The sequence below is a fragment of the Arachis duranensis genome, unplaced genomic scaffold (assembly GCF_000817695.3).
Source record: "Arachis duranensis cultivar V14167 unplaced genomic scaffold, aradu.V14167.gnm2.J7QH unplaced_Scaffold_165934, whole genome shotgun sequence".
Taxonomy (NCBI): Eukaryota; Viridiplantae; Streptophyta; class Magnoliopsida; order Fabales; family Fabaceae; genus Arachis; species Arachis duranensis.
The window spans coordinates 3381157-3400228 of record NW_026264258.1 but is presented as its reverse complement, the minus strand read 5'-3'; the positions used below and the strand labels follow the sequence as shown (position 1 = coordinate 3400228).

At 25.9% G+C, this 19072-nt stretch overlaps 2 protein-coding genes across 2 annotated transcripts; one reads left to right on the top strand and one right to left on the bottom strand.

Annotated features, from left to right (window-relative positions):
- Positions 1–7454: 7454 nt before the first annotated feature.
- LOC127743934 (protein LHCP TRANSLOCATION DEFECT) lies at positions 7455–10122 on the bottom strand. Its single transcript, XM_052256166.1, has 2 exons — positions 9779–10122; positions 7455–7835 (listed from the first exon to the last, which is right to left on the bottom strand). The coding sequence occupies exons 1-2, from the start codon at positions 10061–10063 to the stop codon at positions 7581–7583; spliced, it is 540 nt and encodes a 179-aa protein (XP_052112126.1). The 5' UTR covers positions 10064–10122; the 3' UTR covers positions 7455–7580.
- An 8056-nt stretch (positions 10123–18178) lies between these two features.
- Positions 18179–18823, top strand: LOC127743946 (SKP1-like protein 1B). Its single transcript, XM_052256196.1, has one exon. It carries the CDS (start codon positions 18205–18207, stop codon positions 18670–18672), a length of 468 nt encoding a protein of 155 aa, XP_052112156.1. The 5' UTR covers positions 18179–18204; the 3' UTR covers positions 18673–18823.
- Positions 18824–19072: the final 249 nt, after the last annotated feature.

The window sequence follows — 19072 nt, the reverse complement described above, 5'->3', positions numbered from 1 at the left end:
TAACAAAGCTGGTTATATTTCCAGAGGCTTCCCCATTTGATACCTATCAGTTTTTCCAGTATGGACTAATTGATACAATTTTAATTTTTAATGATCTAAAAATTATTAGTGAGTTTCCTGCAGGATTCGTTGATGCAGTAAAGAGATTTAAAAATATGATTGACAACGTAAATTCAAGGGATGTATCCCTAAAATTTACAAACAGTCAACCTATTTTTAATGAAGAAGAAGAATGCTTGGTTCCAGCACACCAAGTAATATTCATGTCCGTCTTCCCAGGAAATTTTCAACCAATTGATCAAATTCAAGACTTAACAATTTACAGTCATGAAGGAAGGCTAGCCAGCACATTAGCAAGGGTCTTTGAAAGAACTCAAAAAATAACGAAGGAATCTCACACAAGGATTAATTATAAAAGTAGAAATACTCTGCTTGTGTCCAGTAAAAGGAATGAAATTGAAGGGATAAAGAGGAATCTCTGCTATTTGATAAAAGACAGAGAAGACCACAAGTGCCAGCTATGTGTCTTAGAGTTATCTGAAGAAAGCAATAATGAAACGGAATCAACTCACATGATGAAAGAAGAGGACAATGCATCTGAGGGTCACATGATAAAAGAGGAGGACAGCACATCTGAAGCATCTCTTAATATTATTGCGTAGTGACGTAAGCACTTAAGTCATAAAGCACCAACGATGTAGCTGGCGCAAGATAGCAAACAATGACGTAAGCAATGACGTCATAAGAAGGGTAAGGATGGGAATTGTCCATCAAACCCAACTATTATAAATAGGTTGCTTAGGCAATTGTAGAAGGCATCAAACAATAGAAAGCAGGAGGCTAAGAGTACTCATATGCTAGGAGAGTAAGGAGGAAGCTGCCGAGGCGATTCTATAGTTTGAAGAAGAATTCCCTTAGGAAAAACCAATTCTAAACTCCCCTCTGGAGTTAGTATCTACAATCTCCCCTCTGGAGATAATAAAATATACTAAATAAAGGAAGTTTTTATCCAGAAAGATACGCCTTTATCCTAATCTCTTAGTTATGAATTATTTAGAAAGCTTAGAATTAACAGAAGAATCTGATTATTATAGATTAACTGCTTTATTAGATAATGAAAAATAGGCTGTTCTAAAAACAGAATTAAATCTCAAATCTAATGAAAATTTTAATAAACAAAATCTTTTAAAAGAAGTTTTTAATAGAAAAAAATATAATATACTATGAAAAAATTCAACTTGAAGCCCCTATAAAGATAAAATCCGCCAATGGAGAACTTGAAATAGCTTTGATAAATGATGAAGAATTGAGTAAACGGATTGAGAAAATTAAGGATCAACAAAAAAGATCTAAAATTGGATGGATTCATATTAGTACTATACAAGTCTTAATCAAATCTACATACATGAAAGGAATTAATTCACCAATAAGCTTAGCAATCTGTGACAAAAGAATTACTGATGACCCAATAGATCAAATAATTGGAATTGTTCATGGAAACTTGGCAAACGTAAATGTTAAATTTAATGCCCATCTTGGATATGCTATACCTTTATCAACTGAAAACTTTGGAAGATCTTTAAGTTTGGCTTATAAATTTCATAGAAAGAATCTAATGGAACAAGACGATGAACCATTTTCAATTACATATGAAATAAATTATGCTTTAACAAATAGCCATCATAGTATAATATTTAAAAACAGAGAAAGAATTTATGTTGATGAATTATTTCAGAAAATTGTAAAAACAGAAATACCAAAATATAAAGCTATTGAAAACTCAGTTCTATTATTAAAAGAACCATCAGGAAAATTAGTTTCATCGAATTTTCAAATAAGAGAATCTAAAATTAATAGCCCTTTAAGTTTATCTAAGTTAAAAATTAAAGAAGAAAGTTCTGAAATAAAAGACAAAAAAATTAAAAAGTAAAATAAAGGAGTATAAAAGGGAATTAAATAATCTTCAAATCGAAATTGATGACCTTATAATAAAAAGGATAGAAATAAGAATAAATATAAACAAGTTGGAGTTAAACTTAAAAAATTTATAAATGCCTGAAAAACCATATTATGACTTAAAAGAATTAAAGCTGTTAAAAGAAAAAAATGGAAAATGAAGTTGAAAAATTAAAAAGATATTTAGAAACAACAGAAAGTGTAGAAATAAAAGAAGTTTTTGAGGATTTAAGAAATTATATTAAAGAAAAAGACAAACAGATAAAGGATTTTATATACAATAATCCATGCAAAAAAGAATATTATAAACTAAAATAAGATTGAAAAATTATAAATACTAGTAATACAGTCAATACTTTTTATTATGAATTGGCAAATTATTCGAAGAGTTAATAGAAATTTCGAAAAAGAAATTAAAGACGACTTTAAAAATTGGTATCAGAGCCAAGTTAACGATTAAGGGTAACACTTTTTCTTTAAGCAACACTTTTTAGTGATACACTTTTAAAACAAAAATCTGTAAATCTGTACAGATTTACATCTTTACAGTAGATGGACCCATAATATTGATATGAGTGATTATAATAAGAACAATAAATTGCTATAGTATTAGATGCTATGCTACTTCAGTCAGCAGTCAACTTTAAAAATAAAAAAAATGTCTACATATGTTAATTTTCAATTCAAAATTAAATATCCTTACATTATTTTAAATTAAATAAATTATTCTAAAATAGATTAATTTGAATCAAATAGAATTAACCATTTATTAGTTTATCATTATACAATAGTTAAAAACTAACTAAACACAATAATGTATGCATATGTTTTAATTAACTAAACATAATCTAATTTATCGTATATTTAAATTACAATATCAATTTTTTTAGAGTATTTGTTTTCAAATCATTTAATTTATATTAAATATTTGTCAATTTTAAATTAATATTCACTAATTTAACCTTTATAGTAGTATATTTGTTTAACTTGTTTAATTAAAATTACTTATTTTAAAATGTATTCTACAACGTTAACTATCAATAGTTTCAAATTTAAAAATTTTCAAATTTTAGTTTCTTTTTCAAATTTTTAATAATTTTAAATTCTAAAATTTATTCCACTGTCTTTGTTTATTTCAAATTTTATAATTTCACACTAAAAGATTAATATCATAAAAAAACTAAAAGATAAGCCTAATAATATTATTAATACCATAAACAAATGTACTACTATAAAGGTTAAATTAGTGAATATTAATTTAAAATTGACAATATTTAATATAAATTAAATGATTTAAAAATAAATACTCTAAAAAATTGATATTGTAATTTAAATATATGATAAATTAAATTGTGTTTAGTTAATTAAAACATATGCAGATATTATTGTGTTTAGTTAATTTTGAACTATTTATAATGATAAACTAATAAATGGTTAATTCTATTTGATTTAAATTAATATATTTTAGAATAATTTATTTAATTTAAAATAATGCAAAGATATTTAATTTTGAATTGAAAATTAACATATGCAAACATTTTTTTATTTTTAATGTTAACTGTTGGTTGAAGTAGCATAGCATCTAATACTCTACCAATTTATTGTTCTTATTATAATCACTCATATCAATATTATTATTGTTTATATTTTTCTGGTCAGAATTTTTTTTATTTTTTCGTCAGACCTAACAATATAAGATGTCCTAAAGTAAAAATATCCTACCCGACCCAGTTAGCATCACAACTTCATAAATGAAAAAAAAACACACTCAACCAAATGAGCAATCCAGCCAACCATGCTGCTCCAAAAAATACTGTTGTTACAAACAAAACCATTTAAATAACTAATCATCAGATTATCTACAAAACTAACTTCTATTAATTAAACATAACTTGACCCACAATTTTTGTATACACTGAAATTACAACAATATCTGCTAAGATCAGTGGAAACAAACACTACACGCGTTTGTTTCTCTTGCGTCCACGATATTTCCTTACATGAAAAAAAAAATTCACTTCCTCACCGTATAACTACCCATAATTATTATGTGATCTCTGTCGTTTATAATAATTGAGTAAGATTAGGATGCAGATAAATATTATCCTAAGTAATCAACTAACACCAATTATGTGTATAAAATTTTTTGTGCAAGGTGTTGATGGCATAGAACAATTATGCACATGTTGACAAACAGAATAAAGAAAGTGAAAAGCACACGGATTTGAAAATTGAATGATGCTAATCACAAACCATTTGGTACGTGTAAACTGTTTAGTACTTGAGTGATAGTATTGTTCTTTGCATATTGACTTTGATCTATATGGATAATTGGATGTTATTTTGGAAAGTTAAGTTAACTTTGAAAGTTAGGTTTTGTGATGTGGAATTGTGTTCACAAAATTCTATAAGACATGTTAGATGTATGAAAATGCAATATAGGATGTTTATATGATTTAATTACTTAAATAGTCTCTATAATTTTATTAAATTTTTATAATCTTTTAATTAAATTTTTATATTATTTTTAATTTTATAATTATATTTTTTATGTAAAAAATATTAAAATTAATCAGAATAATATTTTTCTAAAAAAATATGTAATTAAATATCTAAATATGTTCTTGATTATAAAATCTATAATTTATAAAAATATTTGTTTAACATTAATATTTTTTATACTGAAATGATCTAATTACAAAGCTTAAAACTGTGTAGAAATTTAATAAAAAAATATAGAAATCTATTTAAAAATTTAGTAATATCATAAGGATCGTTAAACTTAAAAGAACCAATAAAAGTTTTAAAATTATTTATTGATAATTGTGAACATATAGTTTTTCTTCAGAGGCCTCACCTTCTACTTTCCCGACGAGTGAGTCATACCCTTCCTCCACCCGATGCCATCGTCCCGTATCTGAAGGAGGTTGGATTCGACGACACGGTGCCTCTCAGGGATTTTACATTCGACAATTTCCTGATTACGACATTCGTGGAGCGATGGAATCCGGAGACCCACACTTTCATCTCTCGATGCTAGCGGCGGCACACCCGGCAAGGGCATGGCGGCACGGATAATGAAGAGACTGAAAGAGACCACAGTCACACGTGCCCGCTGAAAGCCGGACACGGAAGAAACCTTGCGACCAACCCTCGAGCGGCTCTAACTCCTCCATGACAAATACGGAAGCCCGCCTATCACAATGAGTAACACACATCTTTGGGATGTCTTCTCTGTTCTTCTCAATGGCTACTATCAGCTTCTGGGAGAAGCAGTTTCCAGCAGCCAACTGTGACTAAACTTTTAGTATTTTTGATCATTTTTTTAGCAACATAAATATTAAATTATATTTAACAGATAAATTTTATTAATTCATGTGTATAAATTTTGAAAAATTTGAGTAAAAATAATAAACATAGGTGTAAATTAAATGCTTATTGTGTGTAAAATTTATGTAATATATGAGTACAAATTATTATTGATTAAGTACGGGCCAAAAATGATAATACTTATTAGCTATATAGTATTACTTTTATTAAAAATTTTCATAATAAGTTCAATTAATAATATTTATCTTTTCACTCTTTGAATTCACTAAAGCTAATATCTGTAAATCTTAAATTCATAATGTTATACTTAGGATAATTTATTTAAATAAACTAGTTGAAAATGAATAATACCAAATTGTATTAAAAATGGAAGCATCATAATTTTGTCCTCTCAATATTTATATTTTTTTATCCTTAAATAATGGTAATTGTTTTACTATAGATAATTATTGAATTTTTTTTCTAATTTTATTCTTATTCGAATTTAAATTTACTTAAAAAGAAAGTAATGTGATTAAGAATAAAATTTTAAAAAATATATATTTAGAATTAGAGTAACAAGATTAAGTGTAATTTATTTAGATGCAATTAAAAAATTAATCGAATAATTATGTATTGTAAAAATAGATATTATTGCAAGATCAAACTAAAATTTATTTTAAAGTTAAAAATAAAATATAATTAAATTAAATATTAGAAAATTTTGGTATATTCAAAGAAAAAAATTTAAATATTAAGAGGACAAAATTATGATGCTTTCATTTTTAATATAATCTGGTATTATTGATTTTCAACTAGTTTATTTAAATAAATTATCCTATGTATGACATTATGAATTTAAAATTTACAGATACTAGTTTTAGTGAGTTCAAAAAGTGAAAAGATAAATATTATTAATAGAACCTATTATGAAGATTTTTAACAAAAGTAATGCTATATGGCCAATAAGTATTATTATTTTTGTCTCGTACTTAACCAGTAATAATTTGTACTCATATATTACACAGATTTTACACACAATAAGCATCTAATTTACACCTATGTTTATTATTTTCACTCAAATTTTTTAAAATTTATACACATAAATTAATAAAATTTATCTGTTAACTTATATAATTTAATATTTATGTTGCTCCAAAAATAACAAAAAATACTAAAAGTTGTTAATCCCAATAATTTCTCTTTTAATAATAATAATATTTAATAATTATTTTTATTAAAATAATATTTTATTATAAAATTTAAACACTATTCTTTTTCCCTCAAATTATCGTTATTTATTAATAATTAAGGAGATTTTGTTGACCCATCATTATAATGGATTTTTAGTTTTGAGTATTATTAACTAAAAAATGATTAATAGAGTTTTTTGTTTTTATACAAAAAGTCCATATAATGTACATATAATTTTGGTCATGACATTTCCTTCTTTGTCCTACAATAAATTCTAGCATTTATAACAATCAGTCTCACTAAAACCTGCATACTCTTTTTCATATGTCATCTATTTATAGGACAGTCAAATTTTGGCCACCAGAAAATTTTCCTATATATATACCCATCAACTGAATTTTAAAAATTAGTTTATGAAAAATTATACTCCATCTCTAAAATTTAACCTGATCTTTGTCTATTTTTAATAACATATATTGCTCTTGCTCTCATCAAACAAAATGTTTTCCATTTAATACTTTTATATTTTATAAAATATAAAACTAAATGTCCTTTAAACAAAACACTATCCTCCTTTAAAAGAGAATTTAGAGAAGGTCAATGTCACATGCAAAAATAGGAAGCAGTTGCAACTAATGCATAAAACCTCAAGAGATATGAATAGAGTTAAGTTTTAAAGGGTCCATCAAAATGATGGGATATACTAAAATAGTCTTAAGATCCAATTATGCTAATTACGTCCCTAAAATTGATAAAAGTGTACTATGTTAATCATTTAATCCCTCAATCTTTTTCTATCAAGTGACTCATCAAGCAGTTGGGGAATAGCATAGTGCATTTTGACAATATCAAGGGCGTAATTAGTACAGTTAGAATCTCAGAGACTATTTTAGTGCACGCGATCAATCTCAAGGACCACTTTAGGACTTAACTCGAGATAAGTGTAATTAGTAGTCTAAGCTTAGTCATGAGTTTATGGATACTAAAGACTGATATGGATTAAATGCTTAATTGCTTGTGATAAATGGCTAAAATAATACCAAACTAGCACAGTTCAAGAGTTATCATAGTCTGAACAACTATGCTGGCTGAACTAGCATGGAATGGAAACAAACTACTCATCATGCTCTTTGCACTGAAAAATTAACAATGAAATCTTTGATTTCATCACTAGCCCTATCTAGCGCCGTTCGACCATCGGCGTCTTTTACGTCGTATTTCGCTCCGGCTCGCAGGAGTTCCTCGATTTTAGGCTTGTCACCTTCTGAGGCAGCTAAGAGTAGTAGGATGTCCACAGGGTGGATGTTTTGGTTTAGAAGAGCCTCCATTTTATCATATGTTCCTTCAACCGCAAGCATCCCCATATAATTGAAATACTGTAAAAATGTATTATGATATGAATATCAAGTTTCTTACTACTGTAAAGGAATCCTAAAAGGATTTCTCAATCACACACAATTTCAGTTTCAAAACTGTTTTTTAGAGTCAAAAGTGGTACACCCTAAGTCCAATAGTAACTAGGCTCTAATTAGAATTAGAGCTATAATGGGTTATTAGGGATTAATTTCTTGATTAGGTCTATAAATATATGGACTACCCTAATGTCTTATCAATGGAGATTGAAACTTTAATAATATTTCTTTTCAAAAATACCCTCATTTGATTTTTCAAATCCCAAATCTACCCCTCAATATCCATATTTATCTTAAACTAAACATAGTACCGAGACATAACTCAGTCCAATACATTTTACATCAAACACAATACAAAGACGTGGTTTAGTCTCTATCTCCTAGTCTCAATTTCCCTTACAAACGCAGCCTAAGGGCATTCTCTTATGGAGTCATGGACCGACTCAAAGAGGGATCTAACACAAACCTATGAATATCCGAAATTCACTCAACTCTAACTAATCTTAGCTCGAGCCAAGTTGGCCAACTGTAGGATAAAGCCTTTTCAGCACTAGATTTCCATCTAAAGAACTCAAATCTGAATCCTTATTTAAGGGACCAGGTGCCAAATAACTTGCAATTACCAAAGATGGTGCTTACAGAAATGAATTCACAAAACACAGTAAGAATATGATAGTCAACAAACATTAAAGAAGGTGGGAAAAGCATATCAACAGCATATTCAGTAATAGTGTTGTCCTAATTATAAACTCAGAAAGGTATTAAGACCATTCGAAATAGTAGAAATAGTAGAACAAAGGAAATAGCGATGAAATGGCATCGAGTTAAACATCAAGATTTTTCAGTGTAGAGATAGTAGCTGGCCCTGATTCTGATTTCTGAAGTCCTTACAAAACATATATATGTATACTCAAATGCAGAATTGAAGAGAGAAGATTCTAAACAAAGTTGCAATGTTTTTATTGGATTTACCATTCATGTGCCTTTACGGCTTTACCTAATAGCTTAAATTTTTGAGAAAAATTGTTTCATGGAAACCATGCATATCTTATCTTGACTCACATTTAAGTCATCTTAACAGAAATTTGACAGAACTATGCAGTGATTAAGATGCAAAATTTTCAAACAAGAAGTCATCATATATATTATATCTCAAATATGTATGATATCAAGTGTCATCTAACATTCTCACTACAGAGTGATTTTATCTTTTTATTGTTTAGTATTACAATGTAAACCAAGAAATCCATTTTTATTGTGATCTAAAAAATGGTTCTTTTGGTTTGCATTTTCATTCTTTTGTGTTTCATTGTCAGTGTTTTGTTTGTTTCAATTTTCACTTCTACCATTTCTAACATTCAAACGGATACAATCTTTCAGGTCGGTGAAATGGCTATTTACTATTAGAATATCATAATTAGGGAACAAAATCAGGAAAATATCAAAGAGGATTAGAAACAAATCAATGTAATTTATTAGGATATTATTTCATAATGAGTGTACTCTTAGCTTACTCTTGGTCTATATATTGGTAAGAACTTTGTAACGAGAGTACGCTAAGAGTACACTCATTATGGAATAATATCCTAATAAATTACATTGATTTGTTTCTAATCCTCTTTGATATTTTTCTGATTTTGTTCCCTAATGATGATATATTATAATATTTACTCTTCACAAAATCATGACACCAGAAAACACTGAAAATCAAAATAAAAAATAAAAATTTTCAATCTTTTATGTGCATTGCCACAACAATTATCATCATATTGGACAAGTTTAATCAAGTTTCTCTTTGGCTTGTTATATGACATTGAAATTGGATTAAAACTGGCATCATTATTTATTACACAAATGACATAAAAAATTGGATAAAAGTTTATATAGAAATGAAATGAGATAAGAACCTGTTCAACATCATCTCTATCAAAATCATCACGGCTCTGGCTACCATAAATTCCAGCACCTTCAGCATCAACACCATTCTTACCAAACTTGAACCAGCATGTGGATTTGGAACCATTGGAGGGTCCAATCATAATAATACCAGAGTTTGTGGCTCTCAACCATCCAACCCTTTTTCTGCTTCCAAGAAACTCACAACTACCCAACCTGTTTGTGGAAGCCAAACAGGACTTAGACTTAGAATAAGTGGTAATGGGTTGGTGGGTGATGCATGTGATAGAAGCCATTGCTGTGTTCAAAGTTTTTCTGAAGAACTAGTTTCACTTATTCTCATCTTAGTGTGTTATCTATCCACATGTCAGAAATAGAGAGAATCACAACAATCAAATGATGTTTTTTTGTTTGTTTTTGGGATTGATGTGAAAAACAAAAAGCATTTTGGGCCCTTCACATTTGGTTGGTTTTAGTATCTTAATCCATAGGTTTTTTGGTTTATAATTTTTGCAGCCTTGAAACTCTTATTTGGTCCACAAGATCTTTTGTACTTCTCTCTTTATCTGAATCTCAAAAATGACTCACTGACATGGACACATCACTAAACTGGCATATTTGTACTTTCCAATAATATAATAACAAAAATAAATAATAGTTTGATTATTATTGGCTAAGTGCAAGATATAATCACATGTTAGACACATGCACACATCACTGATTTTCTATAAAGAATGCAAATAACAGTTGTTTTTTCTAGGGGTGTTAAATATAAACCGATGTAAATTAAACCGTTTATTTAATCCAATTTAAATTGAAAATTGATTAAAATTGTATTAATTCGAATTTGATTGGATTTTACTTTTTGCAAACTGTTGGATCGGATCGAATTTCAAATTTATTTTTCATAATCGATTCAATCCAATCTAAACTGCACAATGTGCTATAATATTATTATTTTATTATTATATTTACAATTATACTTATAATATGTTCGATTTTTATGTATTTTTTTATATTATTCATGTATTATTATTATTTAATAAATATTTTATGTTCAAAATGTTATTTATTTATTTATTTTAACTAACTTATAATTTTATTTCTATTGTTATCTTATCATTGACTTTTTAAGATATTGTTGAAACTTATTATATCATTGTTGATTATTTAAAATTTGGTATTAAGACTTGTTATATGTATTTAATTTTTTTTAATTTATAAAACTACAAATCCAATCCAATCCAAACTGCTTGAAATTGGATCGGTTTTAATTTTTTATTTTAAAAGCATCCAATCTAAATTGTACCGCAAATAAAATTAGTATTCGGATCGAATGAATTTTTTATTCAACCGATCTAAACCGCACCACAAACATCCTAATTTTTTCCTTCGTAGTACTTTACATAACTATACTAACTGCTTAATTTATAAATATGAGACACTATGACGTTAGGTTACTATAATACTATTGTTAAATATTTATCTTTTCTCAAATTTTTTTTAATATAGAAAAATTAGTGATATTTCAACAAAAACTTTACAATTATCCTCATAAAAAATATTTTATTTTGATCATTAAATAATAAATTACATAATTTAATTTTAATATGTTATAAAAATATTATTTTTAATGATACTTTTAAACAAAAATATTTATATAAAAATATTTTTGATATTTTTATTAAAATAAATGTCAAAAAAATAATAATAACTATTATATTTAGTAAAAAAAATAAAAAGTGATAGAATAAAAATTTAATTAGTATTAATATAAATATTAATCCAATATAAGAAAAAAACATGTAAATATGTAATATGTATTCTAAAAATTTAAATAAATTATAATAGAATTAATAACCACAACAAATATTAAAAAAAAAAGAACTCTCCCTATGAGTAAGAAAGGATTACAAACGTGAGTACACAAATATGTCCAAATTATAGTCTATGGTTTATTATAATACGTTAATTTGTTACAAGGTTTAGGGTTTTTGATATAGTAAAAATGTATGTACAATTAGTTATCAACTAATTTTGATACGAAGTTGATAATTATTAATAATATTTTAGTTAAATTTATTAAATTATCTAATAATTTTTAATTATAAACATCACATAAAGACAACTGAACTAGGATTTTCATTAACTAAAATAGATCACATGCATGTTTTAACATGAACGTACTTTAGTGTTAACTCTCACATGCATTTAAGTTTAAATCTTTAAAATTATTTAATAATTCTCAATTATTAATTTCACATAAAATTAACTACACTTGAGTTTTCACCTTATACGAAATGTTATATACTTTTATGTGAGTTTTCATCTTATACGAAATATTATATACTTTCATGTGAAGTTCCTGTATTCATGTCATGTAGAGCCTTTTCGATCACTGGAGAGATTTTAGAGAGGAATTAAGTGAGATAAATATAAGATGAAAAAACTTTACATCCAACTCAAAATCTTAAAATGTTAAATTAATGCATCTCTTATCTTATAAACTCCCCACTCTTTCTTGTTTTCTTTGATGTGAAACTAATTTTATGCACTCCTCACACTTGTAACATTAACACTTTTGTACATAATATAATAATGGAATATCTTCAAACATATGTGAAAGACTTGAAAAGGTATAATAATCACATACATTCACAGGTCAAGTAAGAATTTGTTGAACCAAATTAATTGTTATATTATAGACCGTTTAAAAAGTTTTAAAAGAAACTTTTTTGAGTTTTTGACTTATAAAAAATAATAGTATTAATATCTGATATAATTTTTAAAATTAAATTACAATTTTTTAAGAAGTTATTTAAAAGTTTATAAAGAAATTAAAAAAATAACTTCTTTTATAATACTATTACTTTTTATCACATTTCTATAAAATAAATATTTTTAGAATTAAAAATATAAATACAAAATAACTTATTTATAAGATATTATTAATAAAAAATTTTATGCTTTAAATTTTTTTTCAAAAAAATTTATTTAACGTATTCTTGAATAATTGACCATGAATTTCTTACTCCCCATTTTATGGAGGAGTACCATTAACCCATGAATGAAGCACAAATTAATTAGCAGTAGTTTTTAATATTGCAAATCCAATTTTAAATTCTCATTAAAAGACAGACTAGCTCATAACTTTATTTTTATTCTGATTTAATTTTCTACATACTCTTCTAGCTAGTAACACATAATTGATAGTTTTCTTCAATATTAAGAGAAGAGCGAGAGCATGATAATGAAGGGGCATGCATGAACAATGTTGGTTTCAAAATCTAACTAACATAATAAATTATAAATCCCAATTTTATACGTAAGTTAGCACTAGATAAAGATAGTTTTATGAGTCTAAATATTTGTTTGGATATTATTAAATTAATAAAAAATATTTTTTTAACGAATTTTTTTTTGTTTTTAATGTGTTTGTCTAATAATAAAAATAAAAACATTAAAAATTTTTTTTGATAAATTATAATTTATATCTTTTTTTAAATATATTTTTTACATAATAAATGAACAAAAAATATGTTTATCTTATTTTATTCAAATATAATTGATAAATAAAAAATTTTTTTTATATAAAATATCTAAATATAAAATTATTTTTATTATAAAAGATCTTCTAACAAAAAATTATTAAAAAAATATTTTTTAAAAATAGCATCCATACAAGTCCTAAAGTCACTAATTTAATTTATTACATAGTCAAATACATGAAAATTAATTACACTCTATATTATAATACAATCCCGTTAGATAATTAACAAGGATCCAACTAATCATTAATTGAGTTAGACTTCAAAATCCACCACAACAAAAGAAAAAAACTCCAATTATCCTATTTTACCTTAATTCAAATTTACTTTACCCTAAAATTAAAAACCACCCAAAAATAATTAGCTTTGAGGAATTTTAGAAAATGTTAAAATGCAAAACAATAAAGATACCCAAGGTTTCAAGAAAATAAGGATTGACATGTTTAAAAAAAGTTGAATTATAATATATAGATTTAAATTTATAAATATTCTTATAACATAATTCTTCTTACAACACGTGTACTATTTTGTTTTTATGTTGGGCCAGGGAAGCAATTTGGCCAGCTGCGGTAACCTAGAAAGTTGGTAGCTTGGCTTGGTTAGGCACAATAAAGAAGAAGTCATTTATGTTGTATTGGACCTTTTGTTGTATATAAGTTGACCCTTGAGTCTCTATTTTTTTTTTCTCTTTAATGGGTCCTGCAAGAAAAAAAATTAAACTTTTAATAACAATAATAAGATTAATTAGCTAAGATAAAAAATATTAATTAGCTAAAATATGAATTTAATTTTAATTATATAATTATTTTTTACAAAAAATATGGCATATGTATTTTTTAATTGATGGAAAAAATTAAAAACTAATTCTATATAATATATATCAAAGAGAGCTTTTTTCTTGTATAATTCAAAAATGAAAAAAGAGTTATATGACTTTCTTTAATTCATTTGTAAACTAATATTCTATGAGAAATTTTTTAGAATTAGCAACTTTTAGTAGTTTTGGTCATTATTTAGCCAGCACAAATATTAAATTATTTTTAACAAATAAATTTTATTAATTTATGTATGTAAATTCTAAAAAATATAGGTGCAAACTGTATTAATTTATGTGTATAAAACTCTAGTAAATATAAAAACAAATTATATGTTTTTGTGTATAAAATGTCTGTAAATATAGATATAAATTATTATTAACAAAAAATAATAATATTTACTAGCGGCTATATAGCATTGCTCATATTCTAATTCAACTTACCATTTTTTTATCCATAATTTTATATTCTTTTTAATTACTTGCAAAATTTATTTTATATATATATAATACTTAAAATTGTTAATAATTATAACAACATTTTATTTATTCAATTATGAAGTATATTTAAAAATTGGCATTATGTTTTCAATTATTTACATATTTATTTAACTATTTTTTCTATTAATCTGTTAAATACTTCTAAATTCTAATAGTATTTAAGTTATAACTTGATACATGTATTAAACTGACTAAAAATTACAAACAGAGAAAAATTTTATAAGAAGAGTTTAATTATGCAATGTTTATATATAAATGGTTCTTGGGTTTGATTATAGTGAAATTGACTTGATTTTTTTTAATTTGTAATTAAGTGAAATAATTATATGAGTGAAAAAATTTGGAATAAAAAATTGGAGAGTTATGTATTTATAATGTACATTATCTTTAATTCTTAGATCAAAAAGCACAATTCAACTCCCTTATAATATTTTTTAATCGTATGTAAATTAATTAAAAAGGTATTTTATTTTTTTTAAATCAAATTCAAAATTTTAATTTCTATTACAATTAAGAAACTTTAATCCTGAAAATAGTTATTTTAAAATATAAAAAATTAAATATGAAGATCATGAACTCATTTTGAATCAATACTTTGTTATTGATTTTATTTAATTAATAAATACTACATATTAGTAATATGTATAATTTAGATACTGTGACAATAATTAACACAAACAATTCAAAATAGGTTAAAGAGAAAAATTTTTAAAAATTATAAAAAAATGTATATATTATAAATAAAAAACGTCATTTTAGTATTTTTAAAAAAGAAGAATAATTTTTTTAAAATTTTATCAGCAATAATATATAGTTATAGATAAGTTTTGATTAATATTATGATTAATTTATTACCAATATATTTATTTCACTTATTAATAGTGGAAGATTGTTTCTAACTAGAAATTAAAGACTTGTTTTTGACAAAAACACTATATGTTCATTGTCAAGTTGACATAAAATTAGAGTTCTTTTAAGTTAAAACACTTATTTAATGTTAATTGAATGTGTAAAAGTATTATAACCTCACTGGTAGTTAAATACTAATCAAATTAACCTATAGATAACGTAAAAATGACCCCAAATTTAAAAGAATTTTTTTTAATTCAAATATTAATGTTGTTGTTGTTATTATTGTTATTGTTGTTGTTGAAAGATTAAGTTGCAATAGAAGATGTTATTATTTTTAATGACCCAATAAAGATTGATGATCAAATTTTTAATTCAATCAACTAAGTCAAATTGAATTTACCAATTCGGCTAACAAGATTAAACTAGATTTAATAACTATGCTAAAAACAATTTTTACTAATTTTTTTTATCTAAGAATTTAGTTTCATTAAATAAAAAATATGAGGGTCATCTTGGTTTTTTGAAAATGTAATTGTTTTTTTTTTTTATAGAAAAAAGCGATTGCACATTAAGGGTAAGCTTTAGCTTATATTGTTTAAGATTTAAGAGTATAAGACTTAGGTTTAAGTTTAGGGTTATAATTATTATTGTTTTTGTGGAGGTTGGTGGTTGTATAGTTTGTTTGTCGATAAATTTCTGCAAGCTTTTCTTCGAAATGAGTTATACGTTGGTAATAAGAAAATAATGAGGTGGATATATGTAAAAAGCACTCCAACGCTCAAGTTAATAAGTGAATAATAGGTTTTGCAAGTTGTAATCATTTGAACAACATTTTTACCTTTTTTTTTTATATCGGAAATGGAAGATAATGGTTGAGTTATGGGTGTTCATGGATTGGATTCGATCCGCATATCCGCGGTGTTTATCCGAATCCAATTCGAAAATTGCGGATATAGATTCGATATGCAAGGATATCGGATCCAATCCAATATGCAAGGATATCGGATCCGATCCGATCCGCACACTAATCGGATCGGATTGCGGATTTTGTGTATGTATGCATATCTGATCTGTATATCCGCGTATCCGCAAAAATAAAGAAATAAATAAGTAAATATTTTTTTATGTTTTATTTCAACTAATAATTATCATATATGTTGTATTATTTTAATTTATTATTTAAGAAAAATATGTTTAATCCGATCCAATCCGATGATTTTAGTGCGAATCAGATCAAATTTTTGGTCATATCCGATCTGATTCAATCTGTGTTCACCCCGATAAGTCTCCAAGTAATTTTGCCATTAACGAAGAGTAATAGTATATTTGAGTGTTTTAATATCTGCTTTAATGATTATTATTGATAACCAATCTATAACACTTTTGGCCGAATTATAACGTATGACCGATTTATAACAATCATATCAATTATGATTTTGTAAGCTTTACATTTTAAAGTTTTAGATTTAAAGTTTATGATGTTTTATTATTTATTTATTTTTTTGTTTTCTCTTTTTTTTTTGTTTACTTTTAATAGCAGGTTAAATTTATAGAGCACTACACTCTTTATTTTTTTTAAAAAGTGTACACATTTGTCTATACTGATATACTAATATTTGATGCATTGACTCTAAATTTATTTTATTTATATTTAACATAATAATATACACAAAAAATAAGATACTAAATCAGTGTATTAAAAAACAATTAAATATTACGTTTGATTAAAAAAATAATATATTGTAGATAGAATTAGATAAAAAACTTTAAAATACGTGTATGATTAGAGTTTAAAGATCTTTAGCTTGCGAATAGAATAAAATTAAATTTTAAAAATAATTTAAACACGCGAATAAAATTAGAATAGAATCTAAATTCTATTCTATTATTATCCAATACATTGCTAATCCAAAAATCATTATTTAAGATTTAATTTAAAATTATAACTATTGCTAGTTATTTTTAGGAATTTATGGTACTATTAACTAATTATGTAGATATTTATTTATGAAAATGTATTTAAAAAAACGTGTAGTCTTTGTTAAAGATATTTTTTTGATAAACCTTTATTTTATATTACTATAAAATTGTTATTAGGCAAAAAAAATCTTTAACAAAAAAAATCTTTAACAAAACTCTTAAAACTTTTGAATAAAAAATAAATAAGATTATCAAATTTTTATATATGATCACTCAAATGTGTTTTTAGTCAAGCCAGTCTTTTCACAACCATGTCACAAGCTCTGGTTGCTACAAGAATTTCAGGGAAAATCTCTGTACTTTGCATCTGTATCGCAGTGTGATCCTTAAAAAAAAAATATGAAATATTTTATATAAAAAAAATTAACCATCGATGAGGTATTTGTATTAAATTATTTTTCTATTTTAATTTATGACAATAATAAAAAAGTCTCGTGACCCACAAATTTAATCGAAGAATATATAAATTTAATTATAATTTTAATCTTTATTATTTTATCTTATTTTCTCTTTAATTATTCTTATCTTATCTTTATTTATTTTTATCTTTTTTAGATAAATGCTCTCTCTATATATAATTTTACCTTTATAATTAATTCAATTCAATTCAATCAATAAAATTTTCGATCTCTTTTCTTTTTCCTAGTTTTATCATCGAAACGAAAACCTAGGGCTAGGGATTTTACCTTTTCACAGCGAAAGGGAACGAGAAAGAGGATCAATATCTGATATCATTCGAATCATGTCGTCGACGAGAAAGATCACCCTCAAGAGCTCGGACGGAGAGGCGTTCGAGGTGGACGAGGCGGTGGCGCTGGAATCGCAGACGATCAAGCACATGATCGAGGACGATTGTGCCGACAGCGGCATCCCTCTCCCCAACGTCACCAGCAAGATCCTTGCGAAGGTCATCGAGTACTGCAAGAAGCACGTCGAGGCTGCGAACGCCGAAGAGAGGCCTAACGAGGAAGACCTCAAGACCTGGGACGCAGATTTCGTCAAGGTTGACCAGGCCACCCTCTTCGATCTCATCCTGGCTGCGAACTACTTGAACATCAAGAGCCTGCTGGATCTCACATGCCAAACTGTGGCAGACATGATCAAGGGGAAGACTCCTGAGGAAATTCGTAAGACATTCAACATCAAGAATGATTTCACTCCGGAGGAAGAGGAGGAAGTTCGTCGGGAAAACCAATGGGCATTTGAATGATTTGTTAAGCTTTTTAACAGTGTCTTCAAATCTCTGCCTGTGCTTTTGTTTTGCTTGTCAAAGATCTGCCATGTGCATTGATCCTATGCTTATGGTTGTTTGCCTTTTATCTATCTGACTATTTTTGTTGACTATGTTCAGGGATCACATGTATCTTTCTTCGTTGCTGAATTTAGGGTCACGATCCTTCTTTATTGTTGTCATGAATTAAGATAGAAGAGTAGTTTAATAATTTGAAAAATTTTCAATCATCATTAATAATTTAAATACTATAAGAATGGCACGTACTAAACAAGTGTTAGTGAAAAATATTTTAGAAATCTCATAAAAGAATGAAAAATAAAAGTAAATGTCATTATTGAGGCTTGAGAGCAACAATCTGAATCAATTATACGACATT

Coding starts and splice junctions, on each gene's coding strand:
- LOC127743934 (XM_052256166.1), bottom strand. CDS start 10,063: ATGGCTTCTATCACATGCATCACCCACCAACCCATTACCACTTATTCT. Junction 7,836..9,778: donor ATAGAGATGATGTTGAACAG/GTTCTTATCTCA, acceptor ACATTTTTACAG/TATTTCAATTATATGGGGAT.
- LOC127743946 (XM_052256196.1), top strand. CDS start 18,205: ATGTCGTCGACGAGAAAGATCACCCTCAAGAGCTCGGACGGAGAGGCG.